This window comes from Festucalex cinctus, chromosome 16 (assembly GCF_051991245.1).
Source record: "Festucalex cinctus isolate MCC-2025b chromosome 16, RoL_Fcin_1.0, whole genome shotgun sequence".
Lineage (NCBI taxonomy): Eukaryota > Metazoa > Chordata > Actinopteri > Syngnathiformes > Syngnathidae > Festucalex > Festucalex cinctus.
In genome coordinates this window covers 15023336-15036387 of record NC_135426.1, presented here as the reverse complement: position 1 = coordinate 15036387, position 13052 = coordinate 15023336, and the positions used below count along the sequence as shown (strand labels likewise).

The 13052-nt window shown below is 39.3% G+C and overlaps 3 protein-coding genes across 6 annotated transcripts; all 3 read right to left on the bottom strand.

Annotated features, from left to right (window-relative positions):
• Window positions 1–59: 59 nt before the first annotated feature.
• On the bottom strand, window positions 60–3961 carry cldn15a (claudin 15a). The gene is made up of 5 exons (XM_077500461.1): window positions 2037–3961; window positions 1798–1962; window positions 637–718; window positions 460–567; window positions 60–386 (listed from the first exon to the last, which is right to left on the bottom strand). The coding sequence occupies exons 1-5, from the start codon at window positions 2251–2253 to the stop codon at window positions 290–292; spliced, it is 669 nt and encodes a 222-aa protein (XP_077356587.1). The 5' UTR covers window positions 2254–3961; the 3' UTR covers window positions 60–289.
• A 151-nt stretch (window positions 3962–4112) lies between these two features.
• On the bottom strand, window positions 4113–5662 carry fis1 (fission, mitochondrial 1). The gene is made up of 5 exons (XM_077500462.1): window positions 5574–5662; window positions 4951–5083; window positions 4797–4873; window positions 4577–4682; window positions 4113–4493 (listed from the first exon to the last, which is right to left on the bottom strand). The coding sequence occupies exons 1-5, from the start codon at window positions 5616–5618 to the stop codon at window positions 4390–4392; spliced, it is 465 nt and encodes a 154-aa protein (XP_077356588.1). The 5' UTR covers window positions 5619–5662; the 3' UTR covers window positions 4113–4389.
• Window positions 5663–6515: 853 nt separating this feature from the next.
• Window positions 6516–13026, bottom strand: taf6l (TAF6-like RNA polymerase II, p300/CBP-associated factor (PCAF)-associated factor). Of its 4 annotated transcripts, none has more exons than XM_077500905.1 (12): window positions 12922–13026; window positions 11556–11726; window positions 11281–11367; window positions 11055–11205; window positions 10844–10894; window positions 10690–10784; window positions 10549–10623; window positions 10264–10484; window positions 10027–10159; window positions 8795–8923; window positions 8230–8717; window positions 6516–7088 (listed from the first exon to the last, which is right to left on the bottom strand). In XM_077500905.1, the coding sequence occupies exons 2-12, from the start codon at window positions 11700–11702 to the stop codon at window positions 6749–6751; spliced, it is 1917 nt and encodes a 638-aa protein (XP_077357031.1). In that variant the 5' UTR covers window positions 11703–11726; window positions 12922–13026; the 3' UTR covers window positions 6516–6748. The 4 variants fall into 4 exon arrangements, with proteins under 4 accessions (XP_077357031.1, XP_077357030.1, XP_077357028.1 ...); XM_077500904.1 differs by lacking the exon at window positions 12922–13026 and adding an exon at window positions 12542–12693; XM_077500902.1 differs by lacking the exon at window positions 12922–13026 and adding an exon at window positions 12405–12540.
• Between the last annotated feature and the right edge of the window lie 26 nt (window positions 13027–13052).

Sequence of the window (13052 nt, the reverse complement as noted above, 5' to 3'; positions counted from 1 at the left end):
TGATGGTGACACTTTTATTTGTTGATTACTCACATTATAAAAAATACTCAAAGCCCAAATCATAGTTTTCAACATGTACTGCAAGTTTAATGTGCATAATTGTAAAAAAAAAAAAAAAAATGTACAAAACACACATCAAGAATCAAATGAAGAGATTTCCATTGCATTGTACATGTGAATATTTGACATAAATAACATTGCAGAAAATTGAGTATAAAACGTGACGACAAAATGCATTATTCCACTCAAAACCGTAATCATTTAATGAGTATAAAAAGAAAGATTCCATTCAAACGTACGCATTTCGGTCATAAGTGCTGGCAGCCACACTCCTGGTCCGCGCCGGTCCAGAATAAACAGTACCCCTGCTTTGATGAGGGAAAGGGCTGCGGAATTAATAATAAAAACATAACAAAATCAAACAACTTTTTCAGTTTGAGGTGGGACAGCGTCACTTACTACTTCTCCTCCGAGCCCATCCTGCAGGAGCACATGAGGCACGCCCCCCCGGCAATGGCGAGCACGCCCGAGCACCACCCGATATACAGCCCCTCGCCGATTTCGTACCTGCGACGGCATAAACGCGAGGGTTCGGGTACGTGACGTGGCTTCCAGAAGGTGCCGCATCATCCCTACCTGATACCGGGAAAGAATGGGTCGAAAAAGTCCTGAGTGATGTTGAAGGCGTACCAGGACACTGCCACCATGGTGCACAAACCTATTAAAAATAACAATCAAAAACATAATTCTCAACTCAACTCAACTTTATTTATATAGCGCTTTCAAACAGCCTGAGCTGTCACAAAGCTCTTTAAAGAAACACAAAAAAAACAAACATAACATAAAACATTTACAGCAATACAATATAATCACAACAAATCAACATTTTTCCATCAATACATACGCTTTGTTTGAAGCAGATTTTAGATGAAAGAGGACAGAATAAGTCTCCTTTCAGCAGTTGACACGTTGACACAATCTCAACATGCATGACATCACACACGTTTGCTACAAGCTAAGTTTGCTTATAAGCTAGCTCATAAACAAGCAGCTACTGCTATTCAAAAGCAAATAGCAGTTTGAGCAATTTCTCAGCACAAACACGACATGATAATGTCACCAATTGTGTGCAAACCTAATTGTTTTGAATTAATCATTAAGGAGAAAGCGACAGCCAAACAAGTCCAAAGTCTGACAGGAAGAATTGATTTTTATAAGGTGTAAAATATTATCTTTAAGGTGTTTTATAGCAGCTGTACTCGATCATGCCTTTTTTTTTTTTTGCCTCACCACTCACCTTGAAGCTGTAATTTATAACCACAAATTACTGCGGGAAATCATCCAATTTCACTATATTGGTGCAAAAAACGTACAGTTAACAGGCAGTGAATCCCCCAGTTGCCATTCATTTAACAACTTCAATCATGGTATGCTCACAACTAAGAAAATGTGTTCGGAGTGAAGTATTTGAACATAAAAAAAAAATGCAATCATAAATTGGAGCTCTCAACAGAGACTGTAAATCCATTTTTTCTAATTTCAAATAAGCGCTGAGGCTCCACTAGATGGTACCTCCGGACAAACTAGTTATTTTTTTCTTTTTAAATAGGTGACTTAAACTCATGGAAAACAGTGTGCGGGTGGTGATACACATGGTGAGCAACGAACAAAATTGAGACGGAGAGGTCACGCCTATCAGCAATAAACAAACAAACATGGACCAAGTTTCTTTTTTTTCAGCACTAAGTTATAAATTTCCAGAATAAAAGCTCATATTTTTTTGAGGCGGCACACTACCTTGAAGGATGAAAAGCACACCGCCAGCGCCGGCGATCCGGCCTTTGAGAACGTAGTTGTCGCCGCCCGCCTTGGAGCACTGCACGCCCACCAGCGCCGCCACCAGGCCGAACGCGCCCATCACCACTGACGTGATCATGAGGGCGCGGGACGCCTGGATGTAACCTGGCAGGACGATAACAACATAAGGATATCCTGTATTTGGGAACAAAAAAAAAAGGTCACCGGGTTCGACTTACCGTTCAAAGCGAGCAGGGACGGAAATTCCCGGCAGTTGTGGATGCCGGTGGAGTCGGTGGCGCAGGACATCCAGAGGTTCTCGTAGATGGTGGATGTGGTGATGACGTTGCCGTCCACTGTGGACGTCTTCCAGTAGCGGTTGGGCAGCGCCACCCCGACCATCACCCAGCCGAGGAAGCCCAGGAACAACGCCACCACCTCCACAATCGGATCCATGATTGAACCCCTCCCGCCCCCACCCACACTCAACGTCCAAAAAGCGGCAAGCAGGAAGCGACGTCCGAATGCCGGGAAGACGACTCAAAACATTGGCTGCGATGGCTTGGAGTACAAGTACGAATGCTCACCAAATATGGAGGCTCGGCAAAGACATGGATTTATATCACCTGCTCTCTCCGCCCACTTCAACACACACTCACACATGTATCTGCTACCACTTAACACCCCCGAAACGCAACAGGTGTTTATCGGCTCATGCAAAGTCCAATGGTCACACGAGTACGACACCATATCCTCAAAAACATAAACTGAATCAACGGAAATCGCTTGTCGTAACTCCCCTAATATATGTGGCAATTTCTCAACATTCTTTGAATAATCCTCAACTGGATGCTTTAATGCCATTTTCGTAATGCTACATTGCTACACAAATCAAATAAAGGCATAAAGCAAAAGCAGTACACATTGCTTTGCAAACAACCCAGGCCATAAATATTTACAACCGGGAAGGACGCACTTGTCAAGTGATTTTACATGACCGACAAGCCACACTTGGATGACACCAATAAATAGATCCTCTGTCATTGTGTTATTTTAGTAGCAACCCAGATAGACTCTTAAACATCATTTGTAGGCCACCAGTTTGAATCCTGCTTGCGTTTTTGTCGGAACGGTGTCACCTTGGTGAACTGTCCGTGCCCTCCCTCCCGCTATCAGCCATCTAATTAATCGTGACACACAAACATAGAAGGCATGTTGGGTAAGCGGAGACCTTTGTGATGGAACTTTTTTCCCACTCCTTCATGTTAAGCAGAGCGCAGGGAAGAGGAAACTAATGTGGGCTAAATATTGGCAGTAAACATTGCAAAACCCTGAGTATGACAAACAGCCCCTTAAAACATCCAAAATAATAAAATAATTTAATGAAAATAGTTATTGGTACACTAAAAGAAATATATATATATATATATATATATAAATAAAAAAAATTATTCTTTTTTTTTTTATACCATACAGAAAAATGTGAAGTTAAATTTTCATACATCAGAACAAATCATTTACAAAAAATATAATATTTTAGATATAAATATTTTATAAATAAAATATTTTTAAACTATCTGGAAAATAGTCTATGTAAATAAGTTTTTCCAGACGCCTACACATTGAGTATGAGATAATGTGCTTAAAAAATAAATACAAATAAAGAAATATATATATATATTAAATTCTTATTCTTATTATTTCGTTTTATTATTCCCTTTTTTTCTCAATTTATTATTTAAATATTTTATGCTTTTCCCTCAGGTTTGGAATGTATGGTGTGAATGTGTGATTAAATGTGTTGTTTCGGTGAGGAATACCATTTGCCTTTCGTTTACCTTATTTGGATGGAAATTTGTAGGAATATTGTTTCTCGCTTTGCAAAAGCTGATGGCAACTTGTTTATTAACATGTTTTTTTTGTGTTATCCCCCTGGTTGTATTCACTAAGAAAATGAAAAACAATAAAAAATATATGACAAAAAAAATATATTAAATTCTTAATTATCACAGCAAATCGCTCGTTTGACACGGGAGTTTCGGTGCTGCTGTCAGGTGAGTTAATGAGTAACAAGCATGAGGCTGATAACGCACGCGCGCACACACACACAATGGTGTCGTAAAACAACGTTGACAAATTTGATTTCAACTTTGGGGTCAAGATCATTAGAAGGCCAGCCAACTAGGCCGAGCGCTGTTTTTATTTATTTTTTATGTCAACGTTTGAACATTAAGATCTTGATGTTCTTAGCAGCAACTTCCTGTGGTGCTGCCGATAAGGATGGAATTGTTTGATGAGATCAGGTGACTCATGTCGACATTTTTCTCTTTTTTTAATTATTATTATTATTAACGGTCAGGGAAAAACAAGCTGTTACAGAGCATTCCCTTTTCAGAAGATCAGCATGAAAACAAATTGGATTATAAATAAAAACTCTGGTTTGATGCTTTGTTATGTACACAGATGGCAGCTGGCGATAAATGTTCAATGTCAATGCAAAAGAGAATATATCAATCAATGTGGTGGGCCAGCAAAAAAAAAAAAAAAAAAAAAAAAAAGCAAAAAGCAAACAAAAAAGGAAAAATGCTCCGGTTAAAATTTGGGACCACGCTTGGCCACAGCCAGACCGATGAGTCCGGCTAACCCGGCCACGCCCAGACCAATTCCCCCTACGATCGCCATGCCGACCAAGCCATCTAGAAAACAGGATGGGATCAGGAAGCAGGTACAAACACACACACAATCTCACCCACTTCCATCCACTCAAACTCAATTTTACCTTTTTTCAAAGCCTTGTCAATGAGCCCCTGCAACTCCAGGGCCTGTTTGTTGCCGGGCTCATTCCGCAGGAGGATCCGGATGTACTTCAGAGCTTCTTCGTACTCCTACCAGACGCACACAAGGGCATTTAGGTCGTCAGCTACTTTGGCTCACTCATATTTATTTACTGATGTCCATGGTCCAAAAAAATAAATGTGAAATGTGGTTGAGCTTTTCACCTTCAGTCTATAGTTGGCCACCCCAAGGTAGAAGTAGAAGTCACGCGTGTCATCCTTTGAGGCTTTCTGGACAAGTTCTTTTCGATAACAACATGCAAAATGTGAAGGGAATTAGGAGGAAACAAAAAAGAACACGTGGGCTGGCAACACTCACCCTCCAACAGCGCAATTCCTTTCTTGATGTCGTCTGTGTACTTGCTCCTGATTAGACACCAGGCATATTCAAACTTGGTCTCCTTGGAAACGGCTCCCTTCGCCAGCTCATTGTTGTATTTCTTCTCAAATTTCTACAAAAACAACGCAAGAGTGAACTTTAGCACGAGGCACACTTCAACAAAACCTGCAGTCAGTGCCAAACTTCTGCCAACTTAAAAAAAAATAATGTTTCACTGAGTCAAAAACGCCATGAAATGGAAAATAACATTTCGGGAAATCAAATAATCTGGTATGGTGTAAAATTGTAATATTTAGGGTTACAATGTAAATATAGGCAATTATAGTTTTTTGTTAGTTAGTTTGTTTGTTTGTTTTTGGTTGGTTGCAAGTCTAGTTTAAAGAGTCGTTAACATTAGCATGACAGTCAAAGGTTTAACAGAAGGATTAGCATTAGCTACCTATGTGACAAGACAAATTAGTCGTCGTGAATTAAAACTATTCGCTCATGGCGGCGGATGGGGTGTGACACGCACAGCTGTTGGTCGGAGCACGAGCTGTCCACCGACGGGAAGAGGGGGGGAAAAAAAGTGTATTTAGAATTCGAACACGGGGAAAACTTACTAGCAGGTCTTCGGGAGCCACAACGTCGCTCAACACAGCCTCCATGTTTGCGGAAATGGGAAGCAATGATCACGCCTATCTTGTATACGTCACTCGTGACGTCACAATGAATCTAAACTTGAGAAATATTTTTCATTTAGATGATCATTATTTGTTTAATGTTTACTATGTTTGGCTTTTGATTTCAAATTGTTAAATAAAGCAATAAAAAAATGTTTTATTTTATAAATATAAATTTATAGTCAATAAAAAAAATCATTTACTTAACGAAATCAAATACAAATAAACATAAATTAGTAAAAGCACCTGTTGCTTTAATTTTTTACTGTATTCTTTATCAAATTATAAAAGTACTGCATGTAAATGAAATATTTGTATTTTATAAATAGAATCAAATTCAAATCTAAAAAAAAAATGTAGACTTATGCATTGAGTTTATTTGTATTCTTGACCAAATAATTGAGAAAAAGAGAATGGTATTTAATAATTAAATACTAATTGCAAATAAAAATTGACAAATTCATTTACTTAATTTTATTCATTTGCCTTTATAAAATAAGAATGAATAAAAATTATGTCATAAAGTAAAATTAGTGCAAAATGAAAACCTAAATTTGCTAATACAAAAATACTTAATAGTCACACAAAATAACATTAAGCATAACCTTACAATAATTAAATATCAAGCAAGTACATATACTATTTAATAAACACAAAATAAACAGACAAGTAGATACGATCTTTTAAAAATATATAAAATTTGTGATATAGTGGGTAGTGGAAAATAAGGCGTAGGATTATTATTATAAGTTCTCTAAACTTTTATCTCCTCCTTTTGAGTACCACCTTTGTATAACTTGTTGTAATTGTTTTCCTTCAACTTGATGTTACTCAAATAAATGAAGAGGAATTAAATGTCTTTAAAAAACACACACACATACACGCAGTTTACATTTTTTAATTACTATTTGGAAAATGCCATACATATCATAGCTCAACACCACAGGAATGAACATTCACTATTCTGTCAAAAAGAACACAAGAAACAACTGAGTTGTTTTTGAGAACAAAATATAATGACCAAAATCCAGTTGAAAAATGAAAATGTCTGTCAGTCAACATTATTTCGTGTCATAAAAAAAAAGTGCTTAATTACCTAAATGTGGGGACTGATGCTAAAGGGGAAGGTGAAGGGAATAGTGGGAGTGTGCCCAACGGCGGACAGGTTTTCCCACCCGACCAATGACGGGCAGTTTGTGGGCGTAGGCGCGAGGCGGGACGGCGGCCGGAGCCGTAGTAAGGGCAAAGGTCGTCTGGAAAGGCCGCCGGCCCCGGCAACTGCGGCCCATCTGTCTCCCACCGATGAGGAAGGAGAAGACGAGGGGCCCCGTCTGAGGGGAGGTGAAGCGAGCTTTGGGGAAAACGTCCCGAGGTGGCCCCGCCTGCCGCTGGCCCGGACGCGACGTGGACGATCGGGAGCGCTGAACGGAGGAAGACGAGGAACGAGCCACAGCCCTAGTTAGGGGAAGGTGGGGGGGGGAAACATATTTATAAGAAAACAAAAAAATCTAAATAAAGTGTAACATTCAAAATCATTTACAACTCATAATAAAAACCATTATATGATAAATTGAACTATTTTTGACAATTTTAAAGGCAAAAAAAATAGTTTTATTAAATAAAAAAATTCTTTTTTTAATAAAGTGGTTTAAAATAAGTGTGATATCTGGAAACAAACACATTTAAATGAAAAAAAAAAATGTAATTAAACTAATTACATATTTTCAATAAAAAGTGTGATCTTGTAATACACTATTCAAATCTCACTACAATTTTAAATTTGAACATATGTTTACTGAACTTTGTTGCATTTACAAATAGCATATCAAAATACAAAAAAAAAATACAAAAATAATTTTATTTGATATTTAAGATTTTTTTTTAAAGTGTGATATCTTGAAATATAGAAGAAATTTAAACAATAAACGTAAAGAATATTTGGACACATTTTAACTACTAATTATTATTATTTATTTACTTATTATGTATGATTATTATTATTTATTTATTTATTTATTACAATTAATTAATTAATAATTAATTATTAATATAATATAAATATATATAATATATTATATTATAACATAAGAATATATTATATTATATTATTATATATTATTATATTATATTATTATATTATAAAGAATATTTTGACACATTTGAACATTTTTTACATTTTGTAATGTATTTACAATTAAAAATTTAAAAAGTGAAAAATTGTCATTTAAATTAAATATTTTTCTTCAAATTAATTGTGAGATCCTGAAAAAAAAATGAATTAAAATGCAAAATTTTGGAGACAATGTAATTATGAATTACTTGAAATAGTCAAATGCTATTTTTCATCAAATTTGTTTATATTTTATTTTTAGACATTTTAATTACATTTTTATTTCTTACATTTTAAAATTTATCTCAATCTTGTGACTTTCTAATTTATTTAAATTGTTGACTAAAATGTTCACGTGACAAATTTCATTCGCCTTGCTTTTAATTTGTTTTTTAGTTAGGAATATGCAGTGAGCAACCCCCAAAAATAAATAAACAAAGCCTCCCGCCACCCCCAGGCCCCTTCACGTAATATTCCTCTTTGTACCTCCCGGGTCCAGTCGCTGCCAGGCTGGGCGGAGGCGGGTCGGTCCGAGGACTCAGATCCTGCCTGGGACTGATATTGAGGTTGGCCGTCAGCTGGGGCATCTTCCGGGCGGTGTCGTGATTGGTGGCGGGCCCGGGGGGTTCTTTCCTGGCGTCTCCGGGCTGCGCCGGGTCGCCGCCGAACCCGGGCCCGGTGCTGAAGCGCACGGCCAGGCTGTCCCCGAAGAAGGAGTAGAGTTCGCTGTACATGGCGGGGAGCGGGACGGGAGTCCAGTCCTCCCACGGGCACCCGGCGCCGCCCGTCTGAAGGTGGCTGGCGATGCCCAGAGCGGCCTCGGACAGAGGTTCCGGCGGTGGGCTGAGACCGGGCGAGCTCACCCTGTACCCTAAAACGCCCGGCGCCGAGCCCGAATGGGCACCGGGGCCACCATCTGTTGCTGGCTGAGACAGAGAGAGTGCCTTCATCTTCAGCAAGCGCTCTACTGCCACCTACAGGACAACACAATCATTTTTATGTGGCATTTTCTGACTTTGACGGCCCAATAAATTGATCGTTTCGGACTAACCAAGATGGCGCCGTAGACCTTGTGTCCATCTGCTTTGACCTGAGCGTTGGATACCGAGTAGTCATCCAGCACAGCCTGCAAGTTGGCCCAGTAGGCAGAAAGATGCGGGAACAGAACTCTTTCAACGGCCTGAAGGGAAGATTAGTTTAGTCATTAGTTTAGTCATAGATTAATCAGTCATTTTTTTTATTTACAAAATATTAGGGAAGTAACGATATCCAAACATCACAATATGATATTATCACAATACGATAATTATCACGATATTTTGGGGAGATTGGCAATACAAAAAATGTCACAATGTTGGGAAAAAAAAAAAAGAACTCATAGTAAAAAAAAAAAAAAAAAAAAAAAAAAAAAAAAAAAAAAAAAAAAACACACACAATATTGCGCTTTTGTACATTACAGCTATGAAAAATATTGAAGGGCCAAAACATGCCTTCTGAAAATTGAACAGCACTAAAAAAAATAACCACCAGAGGGTGCTATAACTGCACAAATAGAAATCAACCCGACTTTTTTAACAGATGTGCGGCTTGTAACTCATTTGCTCCCAATAACTTATAAATACGTTTTATGTATCCCAAAAACGTATTTATACGTTTTTTTTTTGTTTTTTTTTTTATGCTAGAGCATAGAGAAGGCAGCCTCTCAACTGCAAAGAACGGTTGCAGAAATGGTAGTTATTACATAAACGGCCAGCAGGTGGCAGCAGAGCAAAGGAGATCAACCAGGGCCAAGTTGAAAAAAAGCTCAGTTACTCACAATTTTAAATCGATTTTTGCAAATGGATGAAACTTAGCTATATTCTAATACTAATTGCTGCAAAACACAAACAGATAGAAATATACTTTTTTTCCTGATGAAAGAAGAGACTTTAATCTTTCTTTTGATAGGTTCCATGTTTTTATAGCAATAGAACACAATATTCTGTGTGCCTTGCAAAATCAGTCAAAATCCAGTAAAACAGCCGGGAGCGAACGGGATTGCGAAAATGGCTGGGAGCGAATGAGTTAATATCGTGACATGACGACGACGATATATTGTGGCAGTTTTAATATTGCGTTATCACGATATTGCCGGTATCGTTACATCCCTACAAAATATTCACGTGTGAATATGTGAATAAACATATTTCATTTGACCAATTTTAGAAAAATACAGTAAAATGGTTTAGAATTCTTAATCATGTAAAATACTGGGATTAAAAAGCAGACTGTGGTGAAACATACTTTCCACCCCAACGCATGGAGGCCCACCACGGCGCCGTAGTGGGAGCACAGCGGTCTGACAGGATCCGACAGAACCTTCTGAAGAGACAAGAGGATCTGGTGGTACAGCCCGCTCACCAGATCGCCATGAATCCTGGAACCAAATCAGCACGGCGTCACGCTTTCAGAAGCGTTAACAAAGCTCAGACGTTCTCAGTTCGTACAATCATGTAAGTGGTCCCCGGGCCCCTCACCTACCAGAGGATGTGGCTGAGGAGTAGGGCGGCGTAGTCCCTCAGGGTCCAGTGGTCGTTGAGCGGGTTGATGGAGGCCGCCAAGGGCTCCAGGATGCAATACATGACGCTGGAGACGAGGCTGCGCACGTACGAGCCCAGGTACAAGTAAGGGTTCTGGACCAGACTCTTCACCATGTGCAGCAGCCTGTTGAGTTGTTCCAGGTCGTGGCTCACTGACTTCACCTGCAAAGACAAAAAAAAGTTAATGAACACAATATGTACAAAGCTTGGCCTTTACTGGGCTTACCCCACTGATGACATAAACAAAGTATGGAAGCAAGGCAGCAATCTTGGAGTTGGACTGCAGGTCCAGGAGAGCCACCTAGAAGAAGGTCAGAGGTTAGTTGGAGCTCACAGCGTCCGAGCGGGGGCGTAGCGCAGGGTGCACCTTCATGAGGTGGGGGTCGTCTCCCAGGATGGCCCGCGTGATCTGCTGGTAGTACTTCAACAGGTCCTCCGACAGGGACTGGACGGCTGAGGGAACTTTGACAACACGGCCGTTAGTCACGGCGTTCGCTGTGCTGGTCGCCAAGGAGTCTTACCCGTTCCTTGGGGTTCCACGTTCCCTTTCCCGTCCAGGTATGACACGCTCACTGCCAAAACAACAACAAAATGAGACTTTTAAAAGTGCTTTCAAAAACAGGCTTTGCTTAGAGTGTATCCTCGTTTTATCACAGGGAATCTTAAAAAAAATCCATATAATTCCATTAGCAATGTAAAAAACAACAACATGAAAAACAATGTCAGGATTACCTCGAACCATGGTCTCCGCGCATCCCTTGGGAATATTGGTGGCCAGGGCCAACTCGACCAGGTTGACGTCACGGTCCTCGGTGAAGAAAAGCTCCCCTTCTTTCACCGAGCGGAAAGGAAGTGCATCTTGGGAGCCGTAACCACAGATGGCCTTGTGAAGGTTCATTTCAAGGGTCAATATGAGCAATACATACATACACATATATAAATGTATATATATTTATACCTCCACATTGCTCCAGCGCAGAGCTCTGTTAAAGTCTTCCACTGTTAGCTTCCTTCTCTTAGCATGTCTCATGAAATGAGAGCTTCCCTGTTGTTTGTCACACACCATCAGTACTTGCGTATGCAGTGTTCATCACCGTCATATTGTAAAAGTTAGTAGTCACTTATAAGAAAAGCGGAATGTGTTAATGTTCATTGTTACAGTAGCTTACGATAATGTATTTTTTAGGGGGAAAAAAGCCTCAGAATTTCCATGTGTGTTCCATATTTGCTAACCTGTGTCGCCTCCCTCAGCCGATAGCATACGTCCTCGGCCAGCAGAGCAGCGACATCGTCGCTGAGCTCCACACCGGTGCTCTCGGCCATGAGCTTGATGGACTCACGCGACACTTCGGCGAAGCGTCGCTCCTCTCGCTCCGCCATCTGCTACTTCTTAACATGCAGCAGCTGAATGTAAGATAAGCGTGGTGAAAAAGGAAATTAACAAGGAAAATGCAATTTACATTGTAATTCATGTTTGTTTTTTATTCTGCACATAACTGTTTTCTTACAATTTTTTAATTACAAAAAAATGTTGGAATGAATAAATAGGATTGCTATTAATTTTCAGTAGGTAACATAAAATATCTTTAAATATAAAATACCGACAGATGATTACCTCAAAATATAAAAAATTATAGCGGAAGCTAGTGCTCTATTTAATTTCCACAAACACAGGTTAAGTTTAGCTCCTCAACCCACTGAGATTTTTTTTTTTTTTTTAAGGTTTATCATACTTTATTTTATCTTGATCTGTAGGATCTTTTAAATATGCTATGCAAAATGATATAGGGCAATAAGGTGGTGTGGTCTCTCGAAATGAACACAAGCTTAACCGTCAAATCCAACTCCGAATTTAAAAAAAAAACCGCATCAGATATGACAAACTTTATAAAGTGTAATTTCTCAACTGCGTGTCGATGTTATGAGCATTTCTTCCTGAAATCTAGCATTCTTCCAACGGAGTTTGGTGGACGATATGTAGCTAACACCAGAAAGCTAGCTTAAAACCGACACCACTAAACTGTAACATCTTTCAGCATTTTCAGCAATGCAAATTACTAACAATTCTACATTTGTACTTACTTACTGTACGCATGTAAACCGAGGGGAAAAAAATTCACGTGGAATCACTGTTTTCTTGGACGTTGACGTTGCAAACCCTAAATGTAGCATTTGCCACAACAGTGTCAAGTTCGCAATTGAACAGGAAGTAAACAAACCTAATCCGGTTTCAAAATTCGATCATTTCATTCCATTGAAGGTTTACGTCTCACGTTCCTGGGGGTTTATCGACCAGTTTTATTTTCCTTGTTAAAATTAAAAATAGAATACCGTCCACCGAAACAAAGTTTGAGCGAAAGCGTGTGTGAACGTCAAAGTAAAAGGCATGACATCCGGTTACGTCGAAACGTCATTCCGTACTACTGTAGAATACACACAAATTTCAACAACAAAAAGACTGCACTTAACGTTGGGTCCAGTTCAGATTCAAATATATATTTTGTCTCAGTTGTGAACTTTGTGGCTGGTTTGGTGCAAGTAGTAGCCTATGAAGTACAATCCTTGGATTTGTGGTGAAAAACACCCATCCATTAATCACATTTTCGGCAGCAAGTGTAGAAAACTCTGCTCCTCGTCCTCGAGAGCCGCTGTCGTGTCTGTTTTAGATGTCACCCACATCTCAAGCTCTGTAGAAGCCTGACAATGATCCAGGATCATAATCAGGTGTGC